This window comes from Ammospiza nelsoni, chromosome 15, assembly GCF_027579445.1.
Source record: "Ammospiza nelsoni isolate bAmmNel1 chromosome 15, bAmmNel1.pri, whole genome shotgun sequence".
NCBI classification, from domain to species: Eukaryota; Metazoa; Chordata; class Aves; order Passeriformes; family Passerellidae; genus Ammospiza; species Ammospiza nelsoni.
The window spans coordinates 4,500,126-4,522,112 of record NC_080647.1 but is presented as its reverse complement, the minus strand read 5'-3'; the positions used below and the strand labels follow the sequence as shown (position 1 = coordinate 4,522,112).

The window sequence follows — 21,987 nt, the reverse complement described above, 5'->3', positions numbered from 1 at the left end:
TGAAATAATTCATATACATTTAATTTAGGAATGTTTGCTCATTGTTTTTTATATCCATTTGAAAAACAGAAGCAAGCAAACTTCCAAAGCAGAAGTGATGGATTTCTGTCAATTACCAAATGTTATGAATTTGCAACTCTTTTATTCTAGTACTCAAGGAACTGCCAGCTAATTAAAACTGTACCTTTATGATTATTCAGGGAGTTTGACAAAAATAAATACAATTTTAAGGTTGTCTTTGGTGTTCTGTAATTGAAGGCAGCAGTGCCAAGAGAAAAACACCACTGCACTGCCAGACCCAGCCTTGCAAGAAGAGGAGAACGTAGTACAATGCAAACTTTAATGTCAATATATACAGAGCTTTAAAGAAAACATTTCTTTTAAAATTAAATGAAATAAATACAGTATGATACAAAATCCACAATATGCTTAAGAGAAGGAAATGACAGTTACAATATCTGAGAACGGGGACCTTGTGTAGAGTCTCATCTTTGAAGTACCTCAGAGCATGGAATTCATTGCACACTGTTCTCAATTAATGCCCTTTATGGAGATTCAGCCACGTGCCAGCAGTTTCAGCTCTAACCAGAGCATCAGTGCAAGATGCCAAAGTGCTTGGGACATTAAGACAATGCAATTAATTAATGAATTAATTAGCAAACACTGCTCAAAAGCCTAATGAAAACACCCAAACCTGAACACTTGGTCCTGCAAAGCAGATCCACCTCCAGCATCCTCGTGTGAAAAACCCCACAAGAGAATTCAGGGTTATTCAAACTCACTACTGGTAATAAGCTATTGCCCAAAAATTAATAATTAAGAGATACTTAATTGATTATATCTTTTAAAGCTTTCAGAGAAAGTTTGCTTTCATTACACAGGAAAAATCTCAAGAAAATCAGCTGCTGATGATTTTGTGGGAGACTTTCTAATTAGGCAAATTATTGTAATACTCAATCAGCTTCAGCCATACATTAAGGGTGAGGGTTTTCAAATTTGTATCCATTCTTCTATTCCCAAGGAACAGTAGAATCTGGAGGAGCAAATATTTAAAAATAACTGGAGCAGGGACAGATGTTGATGCAGAAGGTTGGTGTGGTGTGAATGAAATGCAGGGGTGTTACCAACAGCTACCAGTGCACACCTCAAAGAGCTTTGGAACAAATTTTTAAGGAGAATTTTATGCTTTTAACCCTACAACCCTACAATAGGATTACATAAGGACTCTATTACTCCACAGTTTCAGAAGCTTTCTGGAAACTTTATGAAAAAACTGCTCCTCCCTCCTCTCCCACAAATATTTGCTAACTTTTAGTTCTGGTTAGGAATGAAAAGTTTAAGTGCTACAGAAATACATAAAACCCTGTGTTTGCATTGATGTTTTAGCCTAATTTCACTGATACAAACCAGGAGAATTATTATAACCTTGTGTAATTAACTTAACACAGCTCTACAGACCAGTCTCTAAGTACACTGTCAGGAACTCCCACCTGCTGAAGTTTGCCAGAGGTTATTTTAATTATTGGACAGCTGAAGATCAGCTTTGGAAAAGGAATTAAAACATGGAAGACAGAATTCAAGCTCAACATGACTGACTTGGGTGAGGTTTTGGATGTCCTCTCTGGCTGCAAGAACATTCCAACAACAGAGGCCCCAAAGGAAGAGCAGGCTCAGCCCCTGCACCTCCTGCCCTGGACAAGGGGAATTCACTGATTTTGAACAAAATGGGAAAAAGAAGAAAAGCACACAAGCCACAGATCAGGGCTGGACTGGACCCAACCAGGAGAGCTCCAAGGAAGGGCCCTGTGACCCCACCATGGGCTCACTGTGGTGCCACTGCAGTTTCTGGATGTGGAACAGGAATACAACAGAGCTCCTCCCTTTATATCCAAGGGATAACCAAGGGTACAAACTGAGATATCCTGGGGTGAAAGAACAGCAGGAGAGTCCTGAGCCCACTCCAGCTCCAGGGGGAATCTGTGTGCACCAGAGCTGGAACTGATAATGATCATCACCAAACACCAGAGCAGGAGCTTTTCTGGCAGGAAGCCATGGCCAAAATCTTCTATAATTCAAGATTTAGTTCTGTGGAAATTCCTTTAGTCTGAATGCCTACTTCTGTGTAATTATGAACTTTTCTGAAAATTTAACATTTTTTTCTGACTCAGTAAGGCAGTAAGAACATCACCAGTTTGTAAACTTGAACTGTGCCCAGATGACAGAAATAATTTCCACCAACCTTTTACTGCAGCCAGGGCACTTTCCCAGTACCTGCTCTTCCATCTCAAACCTTTGCCTGACAGCCCATGAGCAGACTGTGCTGCTTTTAGATATCAAAACCTAAGCTGGGAAAGAAAGGGATGAGAAACAGGCAAGGAATTCCCAAAGGAGCCTCACAAAGATGATCCTTAAATACAGTAAAAGTAAACTGCAAGTGAACTCTGTGTTCCTGCATATCCCAAATATTTCCAGGACTGATATGCTGAAATAGAGCAAGGGAATTTCCCCCCTAAATGAGGATTCTAAGTGGCATACCAGGGTACACTGGCCTGTCAAGATATAACACATCCATATGTTTTCCCCACAATAAAACAACTTTGTAATGTTGTTTTTACCCCTGAAGTACCACTTGCACTAAAGGCCAGCAGTGATATAAAACAGGGGTAACTTCCCAGGAAATGTTTTAAATACTCAGCAATGAATCAGAACATCCATCTTGTTTGTGTTCTTTTCCTCTCACCACCTTTGTGCTGCACATCAAGAACAACTTGAGTCCCTTCAGCTGCTTCCAACTGCTCTTGTGCAAAATGCTTTTAAGGTGCTTATTCTGGGGTGCTTCTAAGCAAGCTAAAAGAAAATACCAACAGAAACATTGTTAAATGATTCATGGTAAAGCCATTAAAGACCAGCTGCTGCCTTACAGGAAAGCTGAAGACAATTCAGGTTTGACATTTCCATTGTATTCCAGGCCTTGCATTACCTCTTATCCCCACCACAGCTTTCAGGACTACATTTCAACCCACAGTACACCTTGATCTGGGCTCAGGGGTTTAAATTCCATCACTTTTTCCTTTTTTTTTTGAGTGAATTCAAATTCTTCTGGCAGTCATCTTTAAATTTATATTAAAATGACCCTGACAGAGTGTTAGACAAGAGGTTTCCAGGCATTCTTGCTGGAAAAAGTCTTCATTAAGGAAAAGGAGGATGAAGCAGCTGCAAAAGGGGCAGATTTTGTATTAAACAAAGAGCTTTCCAGGAAGCAGTTGTGTTCTTTGATAAGTTTTCAAGCATTTCAAACAGGCACCTCAAAACTAGGCACAGATGGCCCCTAAAGCTTCCAACATCTATCAACCACTCAAGAAATTCCATCTGGGGATGTTTTGTGTGATACAAAGAGCACACCTATGTTTACTATATCATTAAGTCTCAAATCTACAAATATTCATACCTAACTATTTGGCCAGATAATGTCCATCTTTCCCCACCACAACAGAAGAAAGCAGCTTATCTAAAAGTATTTCCAACACCACCAAGTCCTTCACAGGTGTAAGCAAAGACCAGCTAACACCTCTTGTGAGATGTGAGCGATCACCACCACTCCTGGTGCTTGGGCCAGAATTCTCCTGGAAGTTTTTTTTTTGCTGTCTCAAAACATTGATTTCTGCCAGCCCTGGGGTCTTGCATTTGAAAATTCAATTATGACAAATGAGTCTGAACTATGTTTGAGTTCTGGTCACTTCACAGCCTAATGTCACTAATGTATTTAATATTTATAATCATCCTGCTATGTCACTACAACTGCTCAGTGTCTACAACTTTTGAAAACACTTCTAAGTGTATCTCTGAATGAACTACCAGCAGTTAGCATTGGTTTGGAGTCAGGAAACCCCAAGGTAATTCTGGCCCTGAAATGAATTTCCTCTCCATCCCAGCATTTGGGAACAGCTGCAGTCCAAACAACAAACAGAGAGGGTGAGTGAGTGCTGGCCACAGGATGCTGAAAGGAATTTGTCCATAACTGTGAAATTTCTTGGTCAGAATTCCCTTATCTGGGCACACAGCAAGGCTTATTTATTTTCCCAAGCTACCCCTACAGTTAGGCAAAGAGAATTTTGCATTTCTGTTCTGTAATATTTGTACATGCGGCGAGAGAGTCAGAGAGAAGCAACCTTCTATTAAAAAAAAACCAAATAAATAAAAAATAAACCCCAAGTGCCAAGTTGGTTATAATAAAGTGTCAGTTTGTCTCATATGCCAAACAAACCTAATATTGGGTGTATTTAGTGGAAAGACTGCTGAGGAAAATTACACAGTAGCTGTATTAATGGATGGGAAATATAAATAACAAAGGATTGAGCTGCATGATTTGCTCTGAAGTGGCACCAATGTTTCTGAGAGCCTGAATTTTACAGTTTATGCACATAATGACTTCCTCCAGCTCAGTGCAGGACACAATTTGTGATAACAACCAGAAATGCTTGTTTTTCTGTCAGAGGCCATAACCAGCATTTCTTTTGAGTCACAAGAGATCAAATTTAAGTGCAGGAGCTTGCACATCCCTTTGGTTCTCCTCAGTTCCTGGCACCATGCAAACACAGACCTACCAAATCAACAGGGATGAATTAACTCTGGCACATCACATTGCTCAACTCTGCATAAGAGTCATGGACAAGGGAAAGGAATTGAGTTGAATCAATGAAGTGCCCAATTACAAAATGAAGAATTTGCCCTTCACAGCAGGGTCTGAGGGTGTGAAGCAAGAAAACTCACACTGACACTTTATGTACAACTTGGTCATTGGCAACGGTCCCCTAAACCATATTTTTTTAAAACTGAACCCAGCAAAACTATACAGAATGTGAAAGAATATTTGCAACAGATCTCAAAGGACAGTGTAGAGAAATTCATTATGGTGTACCTGATGTTTAAATTAACTTAACAGATACGGCCTGTAAAACGAACACAGTATGAACCTGTGGATTTTTTTTTTCTTTTTAAAAAAAGGACTTTTACAGAATTCAAGTAGTGTAGCAGGAAACCATAGATGCCTTTTGATCACAGGTCAGGCAAAATAGAGCCACTTGTTGGGTTTCCCCCTTGCTTGTGTCTGCTCAGGTGTCCCAGTGGATCTATAAGTCTGTGGATGTGAGCTTTTTCATGCTCCGTCGCTGAGCTAAACTGGAGGCTGCCACAGGCTCCAGCACTGGCTGAAATGTCTTGTGGTTCAGTGCAGAATATGTAGCAGCCATGGCTCCCTAGGGAAGAAGGAAATATGTCATAATAATTCATGTATGTAGAAGTTTTCATCAGAAAATAAAGCAATTAAACATTAAATATTCAACTAACTCCATTAAAACCAAACAAGACTTGTGACAGGTCATGTGAATTCTCTGAAATTTGTTAGGGAAAATAAAAATCTGTTGTTGAACCCTTCCAATGTCTAAGCATGGGTATCTGACATTTCTTTTTGTTTTGTATTTCCTTTGTATCCCTCAGGTGCAAGATTCATCTGTTAATGTAGGTCAGAATTTGTATCTTTCAAGCCAGATTAGCACCAATTTCTCCAACACAGCCACTTCAGTGCCCACTCAGGTCCTGACTTCAGACACAGCTCAAGAACTGCCTTACAGACACCACACACAAAAATCTCTTACCCTGCACTGAGGGGGAATAATTATTAACAATAATTATTTACTAATTTATTTTGTGGAGGGACTTTATACAAGGGTATGTAGAGCCAGGACAAGGGGAATGGTTTCCCACTGCCAGAGGGCAGGATTAGGGGGATACTGGGAAGGAATTCTGCCCTGTGAGGGTGGGCAGGCCCTGGCACAGGTGCCCACAGAAGCTGTGGCTGTCCCTGGATCCCTGGCAGTGCCCAAGGCCAGGCTGGACAGGGCTTAGAGCAGCCTGGGACAGTGGAAGGTGTCCTTGCCCATGGCAGGGGGTGGATGGTTCAGCTTTAAGGTCCCTCCCAACCCAAACCATTCCACCATTCCATGAATATTTCTCACTATGTAACTTAAAAGAAAAATAGAAAAAACAAGACTTCTGTCTGTAGTTCTAAACCAGCTAACTCCTTGCACAGCCCCCAGCTGAAGCAGCAGCCCAGGTGCCTTTACCTTTACTAGATGTGGGGCATCTTGCCTGTTGAGCTGGTAATGAGGCAGCTGGTCCCTGCAGGCAATCCAGGAGTGCTTCAGCACCTGCTCTGCCGTGTAGCGCTGGTGGGGATCCACGTGCAGCATGTGTGACAACAAATCCTGCAGGGCAGGGAACACAAACACTGCTCAGTGCAAGGCATCTCAGGTGGCCTTGGAAGCAGCAGGGATGGCAGCAGTGAGAGAAGCACCCTGTGTGGAGGGGTTTACACAATGCCAGCACACAGAGAGCAGCACACAAACGGGATCATTCTGTGCCCTGACACTGCAGAAGCTCAGAACAATGTGTGGTACTATTGGGGCAGCTCAACAGAGCCAGCCTTGATTGCAAAGCAACTCACTGTTGTGCCTTTCATGTTTGTTATGAATATAATCTTTAAAAGACTAGAAATCCTATTCAAATGTAGCAGGCAGATTTTATGGAGGAATGCTATTATTTGTAAATCTCTCTCTCCTTTTTCATTCTGCACTTTGGGCTCTGCTGCCTCCTTACTACAAATGAATTCAGGGACAGTGAGACACCAGCAAGGAATTTTTCCTTCAAGAAACCACATAAAGCATAAAGCCAACAGCAATGGACACTTTTTTTGCCTGTTAGAAGCATTAGCAACAAGCTACTGATTAATTACAACGTTGGTCCAAAGGAGAGGTGGGTGGGAAGGGCACAGAACAGAGACAGAAACAGTTTGAAATAAAACCAAAATATGAGCAAGCTGACAGAATGTTCCCTTTGTTTTAGGTACAAAATGTGAAGCATTCTTAAATACACAGAAGTGAATTTCTCATGCTAAGACAGCAAGAGCCAACAAGCATTCTGAATCACTCCTACTGAAATGAACAATAGTGCAGTTCCAGAGGACTGGGAAAAAATATTTAAACATTAATATTTAATATTAAGGCTGATCTTTTTTAAAAGGTAACACTGGTGATTAAGATGCCCACAGAGTGGGTCAACACCATCCCAGGGAATCTATATTCATTACAGATGGAGCCTTTAAATAAAATGTTGGAGCAGATATCCTTCCCTGCAATGAAGTCTGCAGATCATAAACACAAACTCCACTTACAGAGCAGTCTAGCTGATAAAGCTCAGTAGATTTCATTGGAATTCTACAAAAATATAAAACCAAAACACATTTACACCTTTGCTGCATCTGAAACAGTGTCCCAGTTGCCTCCACTTAGAGAGAATTTTCCACTGCCTATCCGTACTAGGATCTCCTCAGGAGTATCATTGGGACCATTGGCAAATGGAGTATAGCTGGGGAGAGAAAAAAACAACAAAACACTTTGTTACAGATAAAAACTGCAAGAAATTAGTAAAATCTCGTGAATCAGTCAATATCCCACTGCCAACAGAAACAAATCTACATATATGAATATATATACAGAACACAGAATATATACACATGTTATTAAATATTAACATTTCTCACATTTAATGGGAAGTACAGATTTATCAAGAGAATAATTTCCAATAGACAGGATTTAGTCATAGGACTAAAAACCTGCTCTTTTTCTGCTAGAGAAGGATTCAGCAAACATCACTCATTTGGCCACTAGATGCTTCCTAGAGCTTCCTCAGGTTTGGATGCTGAGGAAACTCCAGAGATCCCAACCCAGAGTGCTCCACACAGGAATGCAGCAGGGGCAGGGACACAAAGCGAGCAAAGGGGATGGGGTGGAAGGACAAGAGGTTGGAGGGGAAAAACAAACCCACCACTTATTTTCACAGACTCAATTCCCTCCTGAAAAGTGGGAGAAGTCTTTGGCACCTCCAAGTCCTGCACTGGGAAGAGAAACCTTGATCCTACTCTGAGCTAAACGTGGATTGTTTGGCTTTGACTCAGAGCTGCCTGTCCCACCTGTGTCTGTGTCATTCCATCAGCCAATGTCTCACCATTTCTATGGAAGCAAGGATTCAGGCAACATTCTGGGATATAAGGTAAACAAAACAGCTCAGAAATATTCTCACCCTGCCAACATTGTGTAAAGGAGAACTCCCAAGCTCCATATGTCACAAGCAGCATCATATCCCTGTCTCATGAGAACCTATGAAACAAAGAGTGTTAAATTCTTGTCATATATTAAAAAAAACACCCCAAAACAACACCACAGCCTAGGGAAGGGTAAGATCATCCCTGATCATGTGAGAGATTATTGACTTTCTAATATACAAGTTGCAGTAAACACCACCAACATTTCTTGTTCCCAGATCTCTTAAGATCTTCAAAAGGCTCACATCTTATTTTTGAGGGTGGACTCTGCTGTTTTTAAAGCAGGTTTATTATAAACACATGTACTCATGTTTAAAAAGCATGTGTGATTATATTTAAAGAAAAGTAGCAGAATTGTTGAGGGTTTTTTCCAAGCATTGCTGAAAAGTTTTAGCATCTGACACACCAAAAACAGCACAAAGAAAACAGAGCAGCTTGAAATACCTCTGGTGCCACGAAGTTTGCAGTGTAGCAGGGAGTTAGAAGCAGTCCATTCTCTCCTCGAAGTTGTTTTGCAAATCCAAAATCACAAATCCTGATAGAATCAGCATTGTTTGAATCATCAGTGTACAAAATATTACTGGGTTTAAGGTCTCGGTGCACCACCTATAAGCAAAGACATTTGAAAAGCCATCATTTAGGAGGAGCAGGCACATTTGTTTATAATTTACAAAGGCTGTTCTGTAGATTAATATACTTATGAGAGTTTTAAAGAATTATAGTACCCAAAAATTCTAGTTCAAGCAATGTAATAAAAACCTCCTGGCTCATAATGCAACTGGAACCAACATCACCATTTGGCAACAAGAACAGGAAAAAAATCTGCAGTTTCATAAAATGCAGAGTCCAAAGGCTTTGCCAGCATAACAGCACAAGTTGTTTCTGTTATTCACCTTTGTGATAAAATACAAAACCTCTTAGCAGGAAAACAAGTCAAGCAAAGCACAGAGGGCAGGGGAGTAGTGATTGCAAGCTGTGCCAGGGCTGTGGCTGGCAGGGCTCACTCACTCTCTCTCACTCAGCCCCTGGCAGTGCAGGCAGTCCCTCACTCACTCTCACTCCCTCACTCACCCCCTGGCAGTGCAGGCAGTCCCTCACTCACCCCCTGGCAGTGCAGGCAGTCCCTCCCTCACTCACTCACCCCCTGGCAGTGCAGGCAGTCCCTCACTCACCCCCTGGCAGTGCAGGCAGTCCCTCACTCCCTCACTCACCCCCTGGCAGTGCAGGTAGTCCACGGTCTTGGCGATGGTGAAGAGCACCGCGCTCGCCTCCCGCTCTGAGAAGAATTTCTGCCGCAGGATCCGGTCCAGCAGCTCCCCTCCCTTCATCAGCTCTGTCACCAGGTAGATGAATCTGCCATCATCATACACCTGGGGACAGGTTTAACAGGGCACTCACACTCAGAGCATTCTGACAGAGCCAACATCTGCAGTTCCACATGCCCACAAATCCCCTCCTCCCACAGCAGGGGCAGCACAAACAGCAGGGGCTGCCAGAGCAGGGAGGGCAAGGCAGCTCCTGGGTCACCCTGGGAGCTCATGACTCAAGCTGTTAATTCATCACTCTCCATTCAAGCTGTTAATTCATCACTCTGAGTTATTTAGTGATTTTTTTTTGTGTAAGAGTTGCTGTTAGAAGAAGAGAGCAGCCCCACACTCCTGAACAGCTCTTCCCTTCCATTGCAAGCCACTGCTTTCTCAGGTTACCAACACATTGGCTGCTCCTTTGAAACAAGAAGAAATCTGGCATTTCTAACCTTTACATCATTCCTCACTTCAAGCTGCTTAAACAGCCTTTAGAAAAATTAATGTCAGGACAATGTTGTGTTTTGAGACACTCCCTCTACTGTTACATACTGCTCTCCCAGTAAATTTTTCTATGTAAAAGAAATTTAATGAATCCCAATAAACTGCCTACATCTGCATTTATTTTTTTCAGCACTGTCTAATAAGAGGCAGCAGAAAAGGAGGTACATACATCCTTTAAAGTAATAATGTTTGGATGTTGCCCATAACGCATGAGAATCTCGATTTCTTCTGAGGGATCCCTTTTGCTTTTATCAATTATCTGCAAAAAATAACAGGAAAAACAACTTGCATAAACAAGTTATTAAATATAGACATTTTTTGTATTTATATTCTCATTTCAACAACAGAATAAAAAATTCTAGAGTTCATTATTTCTTTCTAATCATGAGTAATTCATCCTCCAGCTTCTCATCCCATTTATTCATTTCTTGCTCTGTCCTTGTTAAAATTCCATCATTAATGCAGCCTGTCCTGCTCCACTGAACAAGGAAATGCATTGGGCTGAAGCATCACTAATTCCCTGCAGCCCAGTTCCACTTTGTGAATCTCACTTTATTTCAGGTGTTCCTGTACAGTATTTTTAGCTTCCAAGACTGTAACTTATAAACTCATAAAAACACAGCAGCTGGAAAACTCACAAATTTAAGTTTTCAAAACTACTATCCAATATTTTCAGAGTGGAATTGATGCCAGTACCTTCACAGCAAACTCCATGTTTGTAGCTATGTGGATACATCTCTTGCAAACAGAGTAGGAGCCCACACCAATATCTTCCTTCAGTTCGTAGACATCAGTGAACTGTGCACTGTTTCCATGAAGCTGCTTTAAAAAAACAGGGAAGTGGTTATCTAAAGCAACAGGATCCTCTTTGCCATTACACTGGTACCAACAGCAGAAGTTTCTCCTGCTTGCTCATGATTTTTCTTTGAAATTCTGCCTTCAAAAAAACAGTAACTCACTTTTTAAAATTAAAAATACCCTATGGAAGTATTTAATGAGACACATTTTATAACAGTCTCCTCAACAAAGCAAGAAGAACTGTAAATACTGAGCATTGGTCAGTCTTTGGCATGCCAAGGTTTCCCAAAAAGCAAAACATTACCTGGACTATGGGCAGGATGTTGGTGAGGGGTGATATTTTATGGTCTTCTACAGTAGTAGTTGCAACAAAACTGAATCCCTTGAAGAGCTGGTGGGCATTTGCACTGGGTGGGACCCCTGGAGAATCTGGGGCACACAGACACACAGGGTTAGTGTGGTACAGCCAGCAAGGCCATTTCAGAGCATTCAGGACAGGGATGTTACAAAAATCATCTTGAGGGAAGGGAAGCAAACAAGAGGAACATCAATGTTAAATAAATAAAACTTCTGGTTTGTTATCTGAGCTCCCTTCCTTCAGTAACAAACACAAACAAGTACTCCATAATTTTATCTAAAACTGCAAAGCACTGCAGGAATTTATATATGAACACATGTTTTAAGGAATAAGTTTATTGAAACAGAACTACTTATGGAAAAGAAATAAAGATCATTATCTTGTGCTCAACAGCTTTGTAACACAGAAGAGCAACAACAGAATGTGCTGCTTCAGTGGTGAATGAGCTGCTGGCAAGGCACAAGTGAGGCAACACAACAATATCCAATTAGTAAATCTTCACTGAAAAGATACCCCTGAATTATTAGAATTAAGTTTTCCTCAGGTTATATTCCGTGCACCTCTGAATTCACTGTCTGAAACCTCACAGTGAGCACAGCTCAATAACTTTGTGTAGCCTATTAAGAGCACAAACCTTCTCCAAACAATCCTGAGAAGAGAGTTTAAAAGCTGGATGCAGCAGGAAAGAAAAAAGGTCACAAAAGAAAACCTGAAGTGAAACTTGAAGCAGACCAAGAAATTATAACAGTTAATGCTTCTTAAAGCAAGGCATTGTCAATGCAATACTGACCCTAAAAAGAATCACTGCTGCAATCCAATTGAGTTTAATATTGAATACTTCCCCTCAAACACTGCAGCCTGACTTGAATCATAACTAGAAACCATAGTCCAGCTTTTAATATTCCATTTATTTTTTTCTTCCTGAGTTAATGATTAGCAAAATATTCAAAGAACAGACCTGCTGAGGGGAACATCCTCCTTCAAAGCACTGGAACCCTGCTGCATCCTTTGCTTTTAACTTTGTTCTCCCTGGCTTTCCTGCTTGTTGTTTTAGCATTAATTTGACCCTCCTGTCCCACAAACCTCACCAATTTACAGCCATGCACAACTACCTTTTGGTGTTTTTGCTGTGAATTCTGGATCAAAACAGAAAGTATCTTCTGGCTTTCCAGAGGCAGGTTTGAATGGAGGCTGAATTTCTCTTCTGAACAGTTTCTGAAAGAGGACAAACATTTAAGGGTCACTGAAGCTTCCATGGGTGCTGTTATTTTGCCAAGATAAAGGGTAAAGGACAAAGATTTCAACCTTTGTCAGGCACATTCCTGTGGGCAAGAACTGCCCATTCTCAAAGGTCTATTCCAGGTTTTTCCAAATCCACCCAAATAAATCAGGGAAAGATCTCAAATCTGCAATAAATCCCATTTGCAGCTAAGGAACAGAAAACCTCATGTCAAAAGATGCAAAATTTAGGAAGTTCTAAGAGCATTTCCTTGCTATTTCTCTCCTCCTTTCAGATCTAGTTTTTGCCGTTTTTTTTTTTTTAATTTAACCCTTCTGCACAAAAGCATACAGTATATTTTAGTTTAAAAATACAAACCAACTAACCAATCAAAATATAGGAAAGGGACAGACCCCTCCTGCAGGATTCCTGGGAACACCAGCAGTCTCTCCCAACTAGAAATGCTCCAATGGATCATTTCAGCTTGAGAATGCTGCAACTCTTAATTATTTAAAAAGTAAATGCACAATTTGTAATTAATACTCTCTATCTGCAGTCAATACTGCAGCTCCAGATGCCAAGGAATTGGAGGAGAAGGCAGGATGTGCCAGGCAGCAGTAATGCAGTGTTTGCTGTGCCCTATTCAGATGTAAATACTGCTACAAATGCTACAACACACAGAAAAATCAGCAACATCTTTATCATTCAGATCCTTTTTTACTCACATTCCAGTCAACAGTAGAAAAAAAAGGATGTCTCTTGATTTCTTCAACTCCATCTGAACCAGCTCCTGAACAAAAGAAAGGCTGTAGTTAACACACTTGGTAAAGACTTTGAAGATTGTACTAAAAATTAGTTCATTTCCAAAAAGTTTGCACAGAGGTGATTATTTGAGGGAACTGTGAATACTGAAATATTCCATGGATGTAAAATACCCAGGGAGGCAAAGAGAGCAGAAAAAGCCCATAAATAAATACAGTGTCAATATTCTTTGCTGGGATGCTGTCACAGCTTTGGCTCACTCCTAAGTCACTGATCCCACATTTTGACCATTCCTTGGCCAAACCCTGGAAGCCATGACCCAAACTGACAGGAAATGGTACCCAAATGTTACTGATCACCCAGAGCTTGAGAGTCTCTAGCAACTGTTTTCTTTGAAATAAAAAGTTAGGCTGAGTTGATTATTTAAATAAACCAACCTAATCTATTTGATGGATTTCTTTTAAACAACATCCTCAGGAGACTTTGTGCTTCAGGGCTGAGGAACTGAGGCATTCCCAGCTTCGCTCTAAAAGAAAACAGAGAACAAGTCAGAGGAAGAAACTTATCTTAGTAAAAACTGTCTACATAGATTTCACTGCACAGTTTGATGTATCAAGGATCTATTCCAAAGCCTTGTAGAGAGCACACACTTAACTCATCAACTTTTTAAGTTTCCTGTTATAGGAGTGGTTTAAAATAAAACCCAGAGAACAAACACATCACACCAAAACCACCAAACCCCACCCAAGCAAGCTTTCTGCTGCAACAGAGTAAAATAGTTATCTTAGGAACATGTAAGTATTTTCAAAGGTATCTTCATGTCACCAGGAGGTTTTTACCAAAATAATACCAGTAACAGAAGAGACTCACCAAATGCCCAATTACCTGTCCTTGAGGTGATTGCTACTATTCCTCCAGGGCTCATTAAGCCATCATATAAAAGCTCACTGACTTTAGCATTTATTGTATTTAATGAAAACTCTAAAGCCAAGCAGGAAATGCCTGTGCAGCACTGCAGCATCACTGGGAGCTGCAGGGAGGCAGCTCAAGGTCTGAGCCATCCTTTCACAGGCAGCAGCACCAGGAACTTCCACTCAGGGCAAGCTCCAAGTGCCCTGTGCTGGCAAGAACTGAGTTTCTCCCTCCTCCCCTTCCCCATCACCCCTCAGAGGGCCCAAGGCTCTGCCTGTGCCAGGAGGAAACTCTCCTAGCTGAGCACAGACAGATGAGAACATATTTGCCCAACAGCTCCCCTCAGTGAGCACCAGCTCACCCAGTCTGTCCAGTCCAGCAGCTTCTGCTGTAACTGGGGCAATTGAAATGAGAATTTGAGCACGTAAGGGCTCTCCACACATCTGTACACAAAGCAACACCTGATCAGCTGCTGCTTACAAAACAAGGTGTGCTGTAACAGTAGCAAGGGAGTGTAACAACAACAGAGTGTAAATCAAGCTGCTCTCAGTCACTGCACTGTTCTTATCTTCATTATACGCCCACAATCAAAGTACAAATTCATCCCTGAGATTTTAATTGCTGGGGATACTTAATGGTACTTCACAGCCTGGCATCTAAAGTTTATCAAGGGGCTTTGCTGTTTGCTCCTGTTGCAGCTCAGTGCTCTCAGAATCATAAAATGCTTTGAGCTGGAAGGGACCTTAAAGCTCATCTTGTTCCACCCCCTGCCACGGGGACACCTTCCACAAGACCAGCCTGCACAAGGAGTTACAACAAGCTACTAAAACATGTTTGAAATTACATTTTTGGACTTCTGAAAAAGAAAGGAGATGTACTTACTTCAGTATCATATTCATAGTCTCATTTCGATCTTTACCTTGGAATGGCAGGGTACCAGTGAGCATTTCAAACTGGAAAGAACAAATGTTAATCTAAATCAACACTTCTTCCCCCAACTGCTGAAACAAAGTGTTAAACACTGCACTCTTTCCTACCTCTACACCTCACTGGTTGAACTTTGCAAATATTATGGAAATGTTCCCAAATCTAAAATTCTGCTCTCACAGTTTATATGGTAAGAACAGTAGCATGTCTAGCATGATGATGATGGAGGAATATTATACATCAAGAAGGTACTTGAAAGTAATAAAATCTCCTCCAAAACCAGTTTTAGATGTTGTCATATCCCGAAAACTGCAAGAATGGTAAACTCTAGAACAGTGGTTTACTTTCCAAGTCCATCTCCATGGCAGGCTGATGCTCTAACACACCCCAGGAAGGGCAGAAGTGGCAGCAGTTACTGACTTATCTCACTACTCCACTCCAGCATTCCTTCCACAGGCTCACTCTCACAGAAATCCCATTAATATTTCTTCAAACCAAGCTTTCAAGCCTGTTTTTAAGTTTAACTATTAAGTAACATGCAAAGTAAAAATACAAAGTGAAGTCTCACTCTGGCTACAACTGATTTTAACTACTAAAACTACAACCCAGGATTTTTCAGGTGCCTGATAAACACTCTTAGAGGTGAAAAATCAATTTTATTCCACCCAGTAGCAATTCAGTGTCCCCTTTACCCAAGCATCCCTAAGCAGAACTGGACAAGCTTATTCTAAGTGCATTTGTGTGAGCTTAGCAAGGGAAGCAAGAGGCAAATACAGTACCATGAGGACCCCAAAGGACCACCAGTCAGCACTCTGGTTGTGCCCTCGCCTGTTTACCACCTCAGGAGCCATGTACTCTACAGTACCACAGAAAGAATAGGCCTTCTTCTCTTGGTCTACTGATTCCTTGCTGAGTCCAAAGTCTACAACAGCACCACAAGAACACAGCCAGTAAAGAATGGCAGGGGAACAGAAATAAATCAATAGATGGTAACTCAAAATGCAAGCGTTGAGAGGTTTGGGTTGGTTATTTTCAGAAATGTGATTAGCACAGCTCTCTGTGAAACAAGAGACTGCAGGTATCTGGAGAGAGCACATTTCATCTACTACACACCTCCAAACCATTCTAAAAGTCATTAAATTCATGATTAGCCATCAAAGTTATTACTGAATTAACGTGGCATTTGAAATCCTACACCTTTAGAGCTCTAAAACACTCAGAAGTTCTCATTTTCTCTGTTTACTGCCTGCTTTATTCACACAAAAAAATTGGATAAAAGTAAAAATCAGTTTCAAAGGGAATGCAGCCTGCATGGTCTGGTCTTACTGAATGATAAATCAATAAAATCACACTAAGAATATTGGTGTTACATAAGGCAACATGGTTCTGTAACCTGCCTCAAGTTCAGTACAGAACAGCCCTGCATTCCCAGAATATTTCATTCCCAGAACATTTTCCTTGTTGTGGATACACAAGTCCTTGACACTGGCTCAGATCTCAAACATCCTTTTTTTACAGGAGAAAATCATTGCTAATCAATGCTCCCATCCATTGTTTCCACTTTCAGAAGGAAGTGACAAATTTAGGATTGAATTGTGTTTAAATATAGCAGAATTTTAAAAGGAATGCATTTCATAAACCTGATCTCCATCACCATTATTCTATCAAGTCTTTGAGGCTTTAAAAAACATTTTCTCTTGGAATCTAAGAGCAATATCTTAGATTAAACTATATGATGAAATCTCTAGTACAAAATTATCACAGTCAATGTAATTTAAAGCTTCCAGAAATTTACAGTAACTTGTTTTCTAAACTGTCTTTTATATACATCATTTCTAGAATATATGTATTTGGATTGTTCCTTACAGAACTATTTTCTGCAATTTTACATGCATTTAAAATTGATAACACAGAAACTCAAAAAAACTCATTTACAAAGAAATGTATGAATGAGTGGTGCCTACCTGTTAACTTGATATGTCCTGCTTCATCAAGCAAAATGCTGAAAATTAAAATTCACATTCACCAAAACACATAAAGATCAATGCTTACAGAAAACATTTAAAATATAAGTTAAAAATTATGACATTGAATTCTGTTATTTTTTAAATGAGCTAATATTATTTCATTTAAACCACAGATACGTGGTTTACATTTTGTATTTGTTTACAAAGGCTTAACAAAAATAGTTGTAATTTTTTACAGTGGAAAATGCAAAGCAACAACAAAATACACGTAATAGTGGTAAAATACATTTTACTTTACTTTTCTGGCTTCAGGTCCCTGTACACAATTCCCAAGCTGTGAAGGTGATCCAAAGCAAGGGCCAGTTCTGCGAGGTAGAATTTCACATCTTCCTCTGTAAACATAACCTAATAAGAACTGTATAGATTTACCTTCTGATCTTGTCTTCAGTTTTTAAAACTGCAATCTAAAAAATATATACTCCTGTCTGCCTAGATTTCAAACTTAGCTTTCAAAGTCCCTTGTGAACTCATAATTCCTGAGTTCAGCCAAGAGAAATGATTTACTAATATCTGTTAATTATAAAGTATACAAAGAACTACCTGCAATACTTAAATAAAACCATCAGCATTACTGCAGAGCATTAATTAACTTTTAGATAATAAATTAATTGTTATATTTGGGGTAATTGACACCCAGCACTCCTCCTGCCACAAACCCAGTTTTCCACTGCATCATAAAATTTAATATATGGCTGCTGTATTGGGTGAGTGTGAATTCACATCAACAAGATTTAGAAAAAAAAAGCAAAAAAATCATTTAGGAAAAAAACATGGAGAATAAATCACTGATGACAATAACAGTGACAGCCTGGGAACCTGCTCTGCTCTTAGGAAAAAAACTATTACAGAACCCTGGTGAGACACTGAAATATTGATGTTACTTCTAGAGCAGAGATGCACTTCTGTCCTGAGCACTCCACAGGTTGCTTTAATTTAATGTACAAAACTCTGCCTGCTTTGGCTCTTGTCATGTTCTATAGATTTCTCTGGAGGAGCTTGGAATCTTTAAAGGACTGAATTTGGGCTTTAAGGGAACTATTCCTTTATTTGCTGAATCCAGCAGGATTCCAAGCTCCTCCAGTAATTTCTAGAACATGACAAGAGCCAAAGCAGGCAGAGTTTTTATATTAAATTAAAGCAACCAGTGGAGTGCTCAGGACAGAAGTGCAGTGCAGCCACTCAGTCACTCCTGGGCTCCCTGGTTCCTGAGCTCTGCATTGCTCAAGTGTGATCTGATCTCCAGGCTCAGAATATTCCTGATTTCCATAATGACAGGGGCTGACCTCGGGTGAACAATGAAGCTGGGACACTCCACACAGTGTCACCTTCACACCTCTAAAAATCTCTGGGTTTCACCTCTTGCAAAAGAGCAAAGGGAAACCTTGGATTTCGTTATTACTCCTTGGATTTCGTTATTACTCCTTGGATTTCGTTATTACTCCTTGGATTTCGTTATTACTCCTTGGAGCAGCCAAAATGCAAATCTCAGAATATAATGATGCTAAATGCTAATCTGCCATCTCCCCACAATGACATGCAAAGCTGTTCTCTGGGTCAAGTCAAACATGATGCAAGTCAGCTCCATTAAATATTACCAATCAGAACTTCATTACACACTCATCTCACTGCCACAGCTGAAACTCTCATGCCCACATAAGAATTTAAAGACCAACAAAATAACTTCAATAACTTTAATAACTTCATACTAAACCAAATGAATTTAAAATAATCCTGGTGTGCAAAGTATAGAGTGCCACAGGGAATTTATCCTCATGTGCATTGTCCATGGACTTTTGAAACTACTTCCCATTCCCACCAGAAAATAAAAACCTGATTTTTTCATATTTATGTACATAAAAGCCAGTATAAAAGGTAACTTAAGTGTTCCAAAAAACAGGGGGTCTTAACAGTAAGAAAACTTGAGAATTATGAATTCTTGATTCTCACAGGGAACACCTCTCTCTTTCAACCCCCAGCAAGAGTCCTCATGGACAGCATCCCTTATTTGAGATGTTCCATGGGGGATAATCCCAGCTGGGTTAGTGCAACAGAACAGCTCCTCCTGCTATTCCAGAACTCCCTCTGGAATTGGACATTCCATATCAAAGCCTGACCTCTTTCCTACCTCCTGCTCCAATAAGCCAGGACAAGTTGGTCACTTGAAGTTTCTAACAGCCATTTTAGCTTCCAGATTAATTAATTCTGAGCTCAATTCTTAGATATAATCACTGTGTTACCAATCTCAGCTTTTAACAAAAATGCCTTTAAATTCTCTCTCTTTTGCCTGTTCCTAAAGGAAAATCTTTATTTTTATGAGAAGTATAAGGGGAAAAACCTCTCCTGGCCTTACATACTGGGAATAAACAACCTCCCCCATGCCATGAAAAAAATCAGATAACACAGTTTTCTCATTTAAGAAAGTGGCTTTTCCAGTGCTTTAGCAATATAAATGGATTTACAGTGGTGAAAACACTGAAAACCTCACTTGCTGTGAAGCTGTTGAGAAACTGCCATTAAAAATTTAGATCTTTATAAAAGATTTGCCATAAGAAAATAAAAGTCTTCTAAACGTGTTCATAACACTCAAGGTAACATGTGATAAATATTTGATGGCAAATGTTTTAAAAAAACAACAACAGCCTGTAGCTGCATCCCATCCCCTCCTCTGGAGCTCTCCCTCCAGGAAACCAAAATAGAAATGAAAAATTCAAGGTCCAGTTGTGTGGCAGGGCTGGATGGAGGGGAGTGGGCTCAGAAGCACTTTGTGTTCCCACTCTGTGGGATTCAGGATGAGGACTGGCATGGCAGCACCAGGCAATTTTACAGTGCAGCAGAAAGCTCTCAGGGCTGCAGGATTCCAGGAGCACCTAAGCTGACTAAGAGCATGAGAACTACACATCCCCTTCCCTCAGTGCTAAATATTCATTTACTTCAGTTGTGTTTCCAAGCAACAAAACATTTTTAGACAAAAGAACTGTACTTTGCAGATGCCAAATTAAAACTTGGGCTACTCATCACTAAACACTCGGGTTTCTTAAGGATAGAACAGAATCTAGGATATGTAAGGAAAGCCCAAAAGTTATTAAAAACTTCACTACGACAAAAAAATGGGGGAAAACAGGTTTAGAAGGTACCAACAAAACCCAACCCCTGTCTAAGAGTGAGTGGAGATAAAATTTTAGGTACTTACCTCTTTGGATAATCGTGTGAATACATCTCCTCCCCTGAGAAAATCCAATATTAAATAGAGCTTCCCTTCAGTCTGAAAGGCTTAAAAAAATTTTAAAAAAGTAAATAAAAATCAATAGTTGTATGACAAAGCTACAAAACAAATCTGAATGCTTTTACAAGTAGGAAATTTCAATCACAGGCAATACTTTTGCTTGTGGAAGTGAAATAATTCAGCACATGAGGTAATTTATTGAATGATTCCTTGCTTCTTCACAGAAGAAAATCTTAGTCATGAGAGATGATTAAAATAATGTTCTTTTATTTCTCCTTTGTCAAACAGGGAAGGACATAAATTACTGTGGTTTGGTTTAAATCAATGCAAAGTACAAAACCTCTGCAGAACTTGAACATAAAGTTTCAGAAAGTTCTTACAAGAGCGCGTGTAGCCACATTTCTCTTCACAGAGAAAAGCAAGGCACAACTTCCCAAGAATATTCCTGAGATTCACATTCTCTGAACCTCAGAGAAAGGAAAAACAATCCTTATTTGCTGTGCCTGTGTTTGTGCAATAGGAGAATGCAATATGGACACTGTTTACCCAAAGTGAGGGTGTTCTGTTTCCTTGGCCTGTCAGGGCCAGGTGTGTGTGTGGGGACTGCTGGGTGACAGTCACGAGTTCTGTGCAGTTGGAAGCTTGGCAGATTCAGTTTAGATGTCATGTAATACAGTATAGAATAATATAGGATAATAAAGCAATTAATTAGCCTTCTGATAAGATGGAGTCCTCCTCATCATTCCTCCCGGACGTCGGGGGGGTGAAAATATCCACTACAAAACTTCTCTACAGCTACATATTTACACTCCTTTTTTATTTTCCCAAGTGCTAGAAGCTAATGTGGGCCCTCCACAAGTGAGGGAGAGCAGGAGCAGCTGTGGCCTGGGGCAGGGGAGGAAGGGGCAGAGCACAGGGACCCACCATAGTGCAGTTTGACGATGAACGGGTGGTTCACCTCCACCAGGATGTCGCGCTCCATCTTGGTGCGGACCCTGTCCCGAACTGAGGGAGAGAAACAACAACAGTGGGACACAAATGCATTTAGCAGCACACAGAAAGGCTTTGCTGGCTAAAGGAATCTCTGCCCTCATCACCTGATTTGTTTTTTAATGTTAAAGTCTCCCACAAAACTCCTCCTTTCAGACAGCAGGACTCTGGTTTGTTTCCTGCCTGCCCCAGCTTTCTTCTTTGCCTCACTGCATTTCCAGCACATCTCCATATTTTGAGATAATCCATACTGCTTTCAAGAAAAAAGCTCTTACCTACATTCCCAACTTCAGTTTTTGAATTAATTCTCTGTCCTGAATATAAAATATTTTTAAGATTACTTTTTCCCCTTTAACAGTAAAGCTCTATTTACACACAGCGGACTCACACACATTCAAGTGTCTCCTGAAAGCCAAAACACTGAATTAAATTGTTCTGAACACTGAATTAAATTGTTCTGGCTCCTGGAACAAGGGAATGACTTAATTTTAACCACAGCAGAGTTCTGACTTAACAAAAGACAAAAGGAAAACTGTTTATGAAATTAACTTGTTTTCATATAATGAAAAGTCTAAACAGAATTAAATAATCCAATTTTAAACTTTGAAAGAACATTTCTGACCACATAATTAAAGCTACCTGGCCAGATTTAAAATAGTACTTAAACATGAACTTACAAGTTACTCCAAAAAAAACCTCCTGTCAGAGAAGAATTTTGAACTCACTGACAAATATTTAGGATTAAAAAAAGTTTTTAAATACAGGTGCACTAAACCCCATTGTCCAAAGTCTCAGTTGAAAGACA

At 40.2% G+C, this 21,987-nt stretch overlaps 1 protein-coding gene across 1 annotated transcript in view; it reads right to left on the bottom strand.

The window, feature by feature from the left end:
• Positions 1 to 304: 304 nt before the first annotated feature.
• Positions 305 to 21,987, bottom strand: part of RPS6KA6 (ribosomal protein S6 kinase A6) — a 36,666-nt gene continuing 14,983 nt past the window's right edge. Inside the window, exons 5-22 of the mRNA XM_059482721.1 lie at positions 21,117 to 21,197; positions 20,160 to 20,239; positions 17,208 to 17,314; positions 16,907 to 16,944; positions 15,722 to 15,864; positions 14,898 to 14,968; positions 13,541 to 13,629; positions 13,067 to 13,131; positions 12,235 to 12,337; positions 11,069 to 11,193; positions 10,663 to 10,788; positions 10,136 to 10,225; positions 9,370 to 9,528; positions 8,603 to 8,764; positions 8,137 to 8,213; positions 7,305 to 7,422; positions 6,123 to 6,263; positions 305 to 5,255 (exon numbers count right to left, since the gene is read on the bottom strand). Coding sequence (XP_059338704.1) covers positions 5,130 to 5,255; positions 6,123 to 6,263; positions 7,305 to 7,422; positions 8,137 to 8,213; positions 8,603 to 8,764; positions 9,370 to 9,528; positions 10,136 to 10,225; positions 10,663 to 10,788; positions 11,069 to 11,193; positions 12,235 to 12,337; positions 13,067 to 13,131; positions 13,541 to 13,629; positions 14,898 to 14,968; positions 15,722 to 15,864; positions 16,907 to 16,944; positions 17,208 to 17,314; positions 20,160 to 20,239; positions 21,117 to 21,197 — 1,901 coding nt within the window. The 3' untranslated portion in view covers positions 305 to 5,129. The remainder of the gene's footprint in view (positions 5,256 to 6,122; positions 6,264 to 7,304; positions 7,423 to 8,136; positions 8,214 to 8,602; positions 8,765 to 9,369; positions 9,529 to 10,135; positions 10,226 to 10,662; positions 10,789 to 11,068; positions 11,194 to 12,234; positions 12,338 to 13,066; positions 13,132 to 13,540; positions 13,630 to 14,897; positions 14,969 to 15,721; positions 15,865 to 16,906; positions 16,945 to 17,207; positions 17,315 to 20,159; positions 20,240 to 21,116; positions 21,198 to 21,987) is intronic.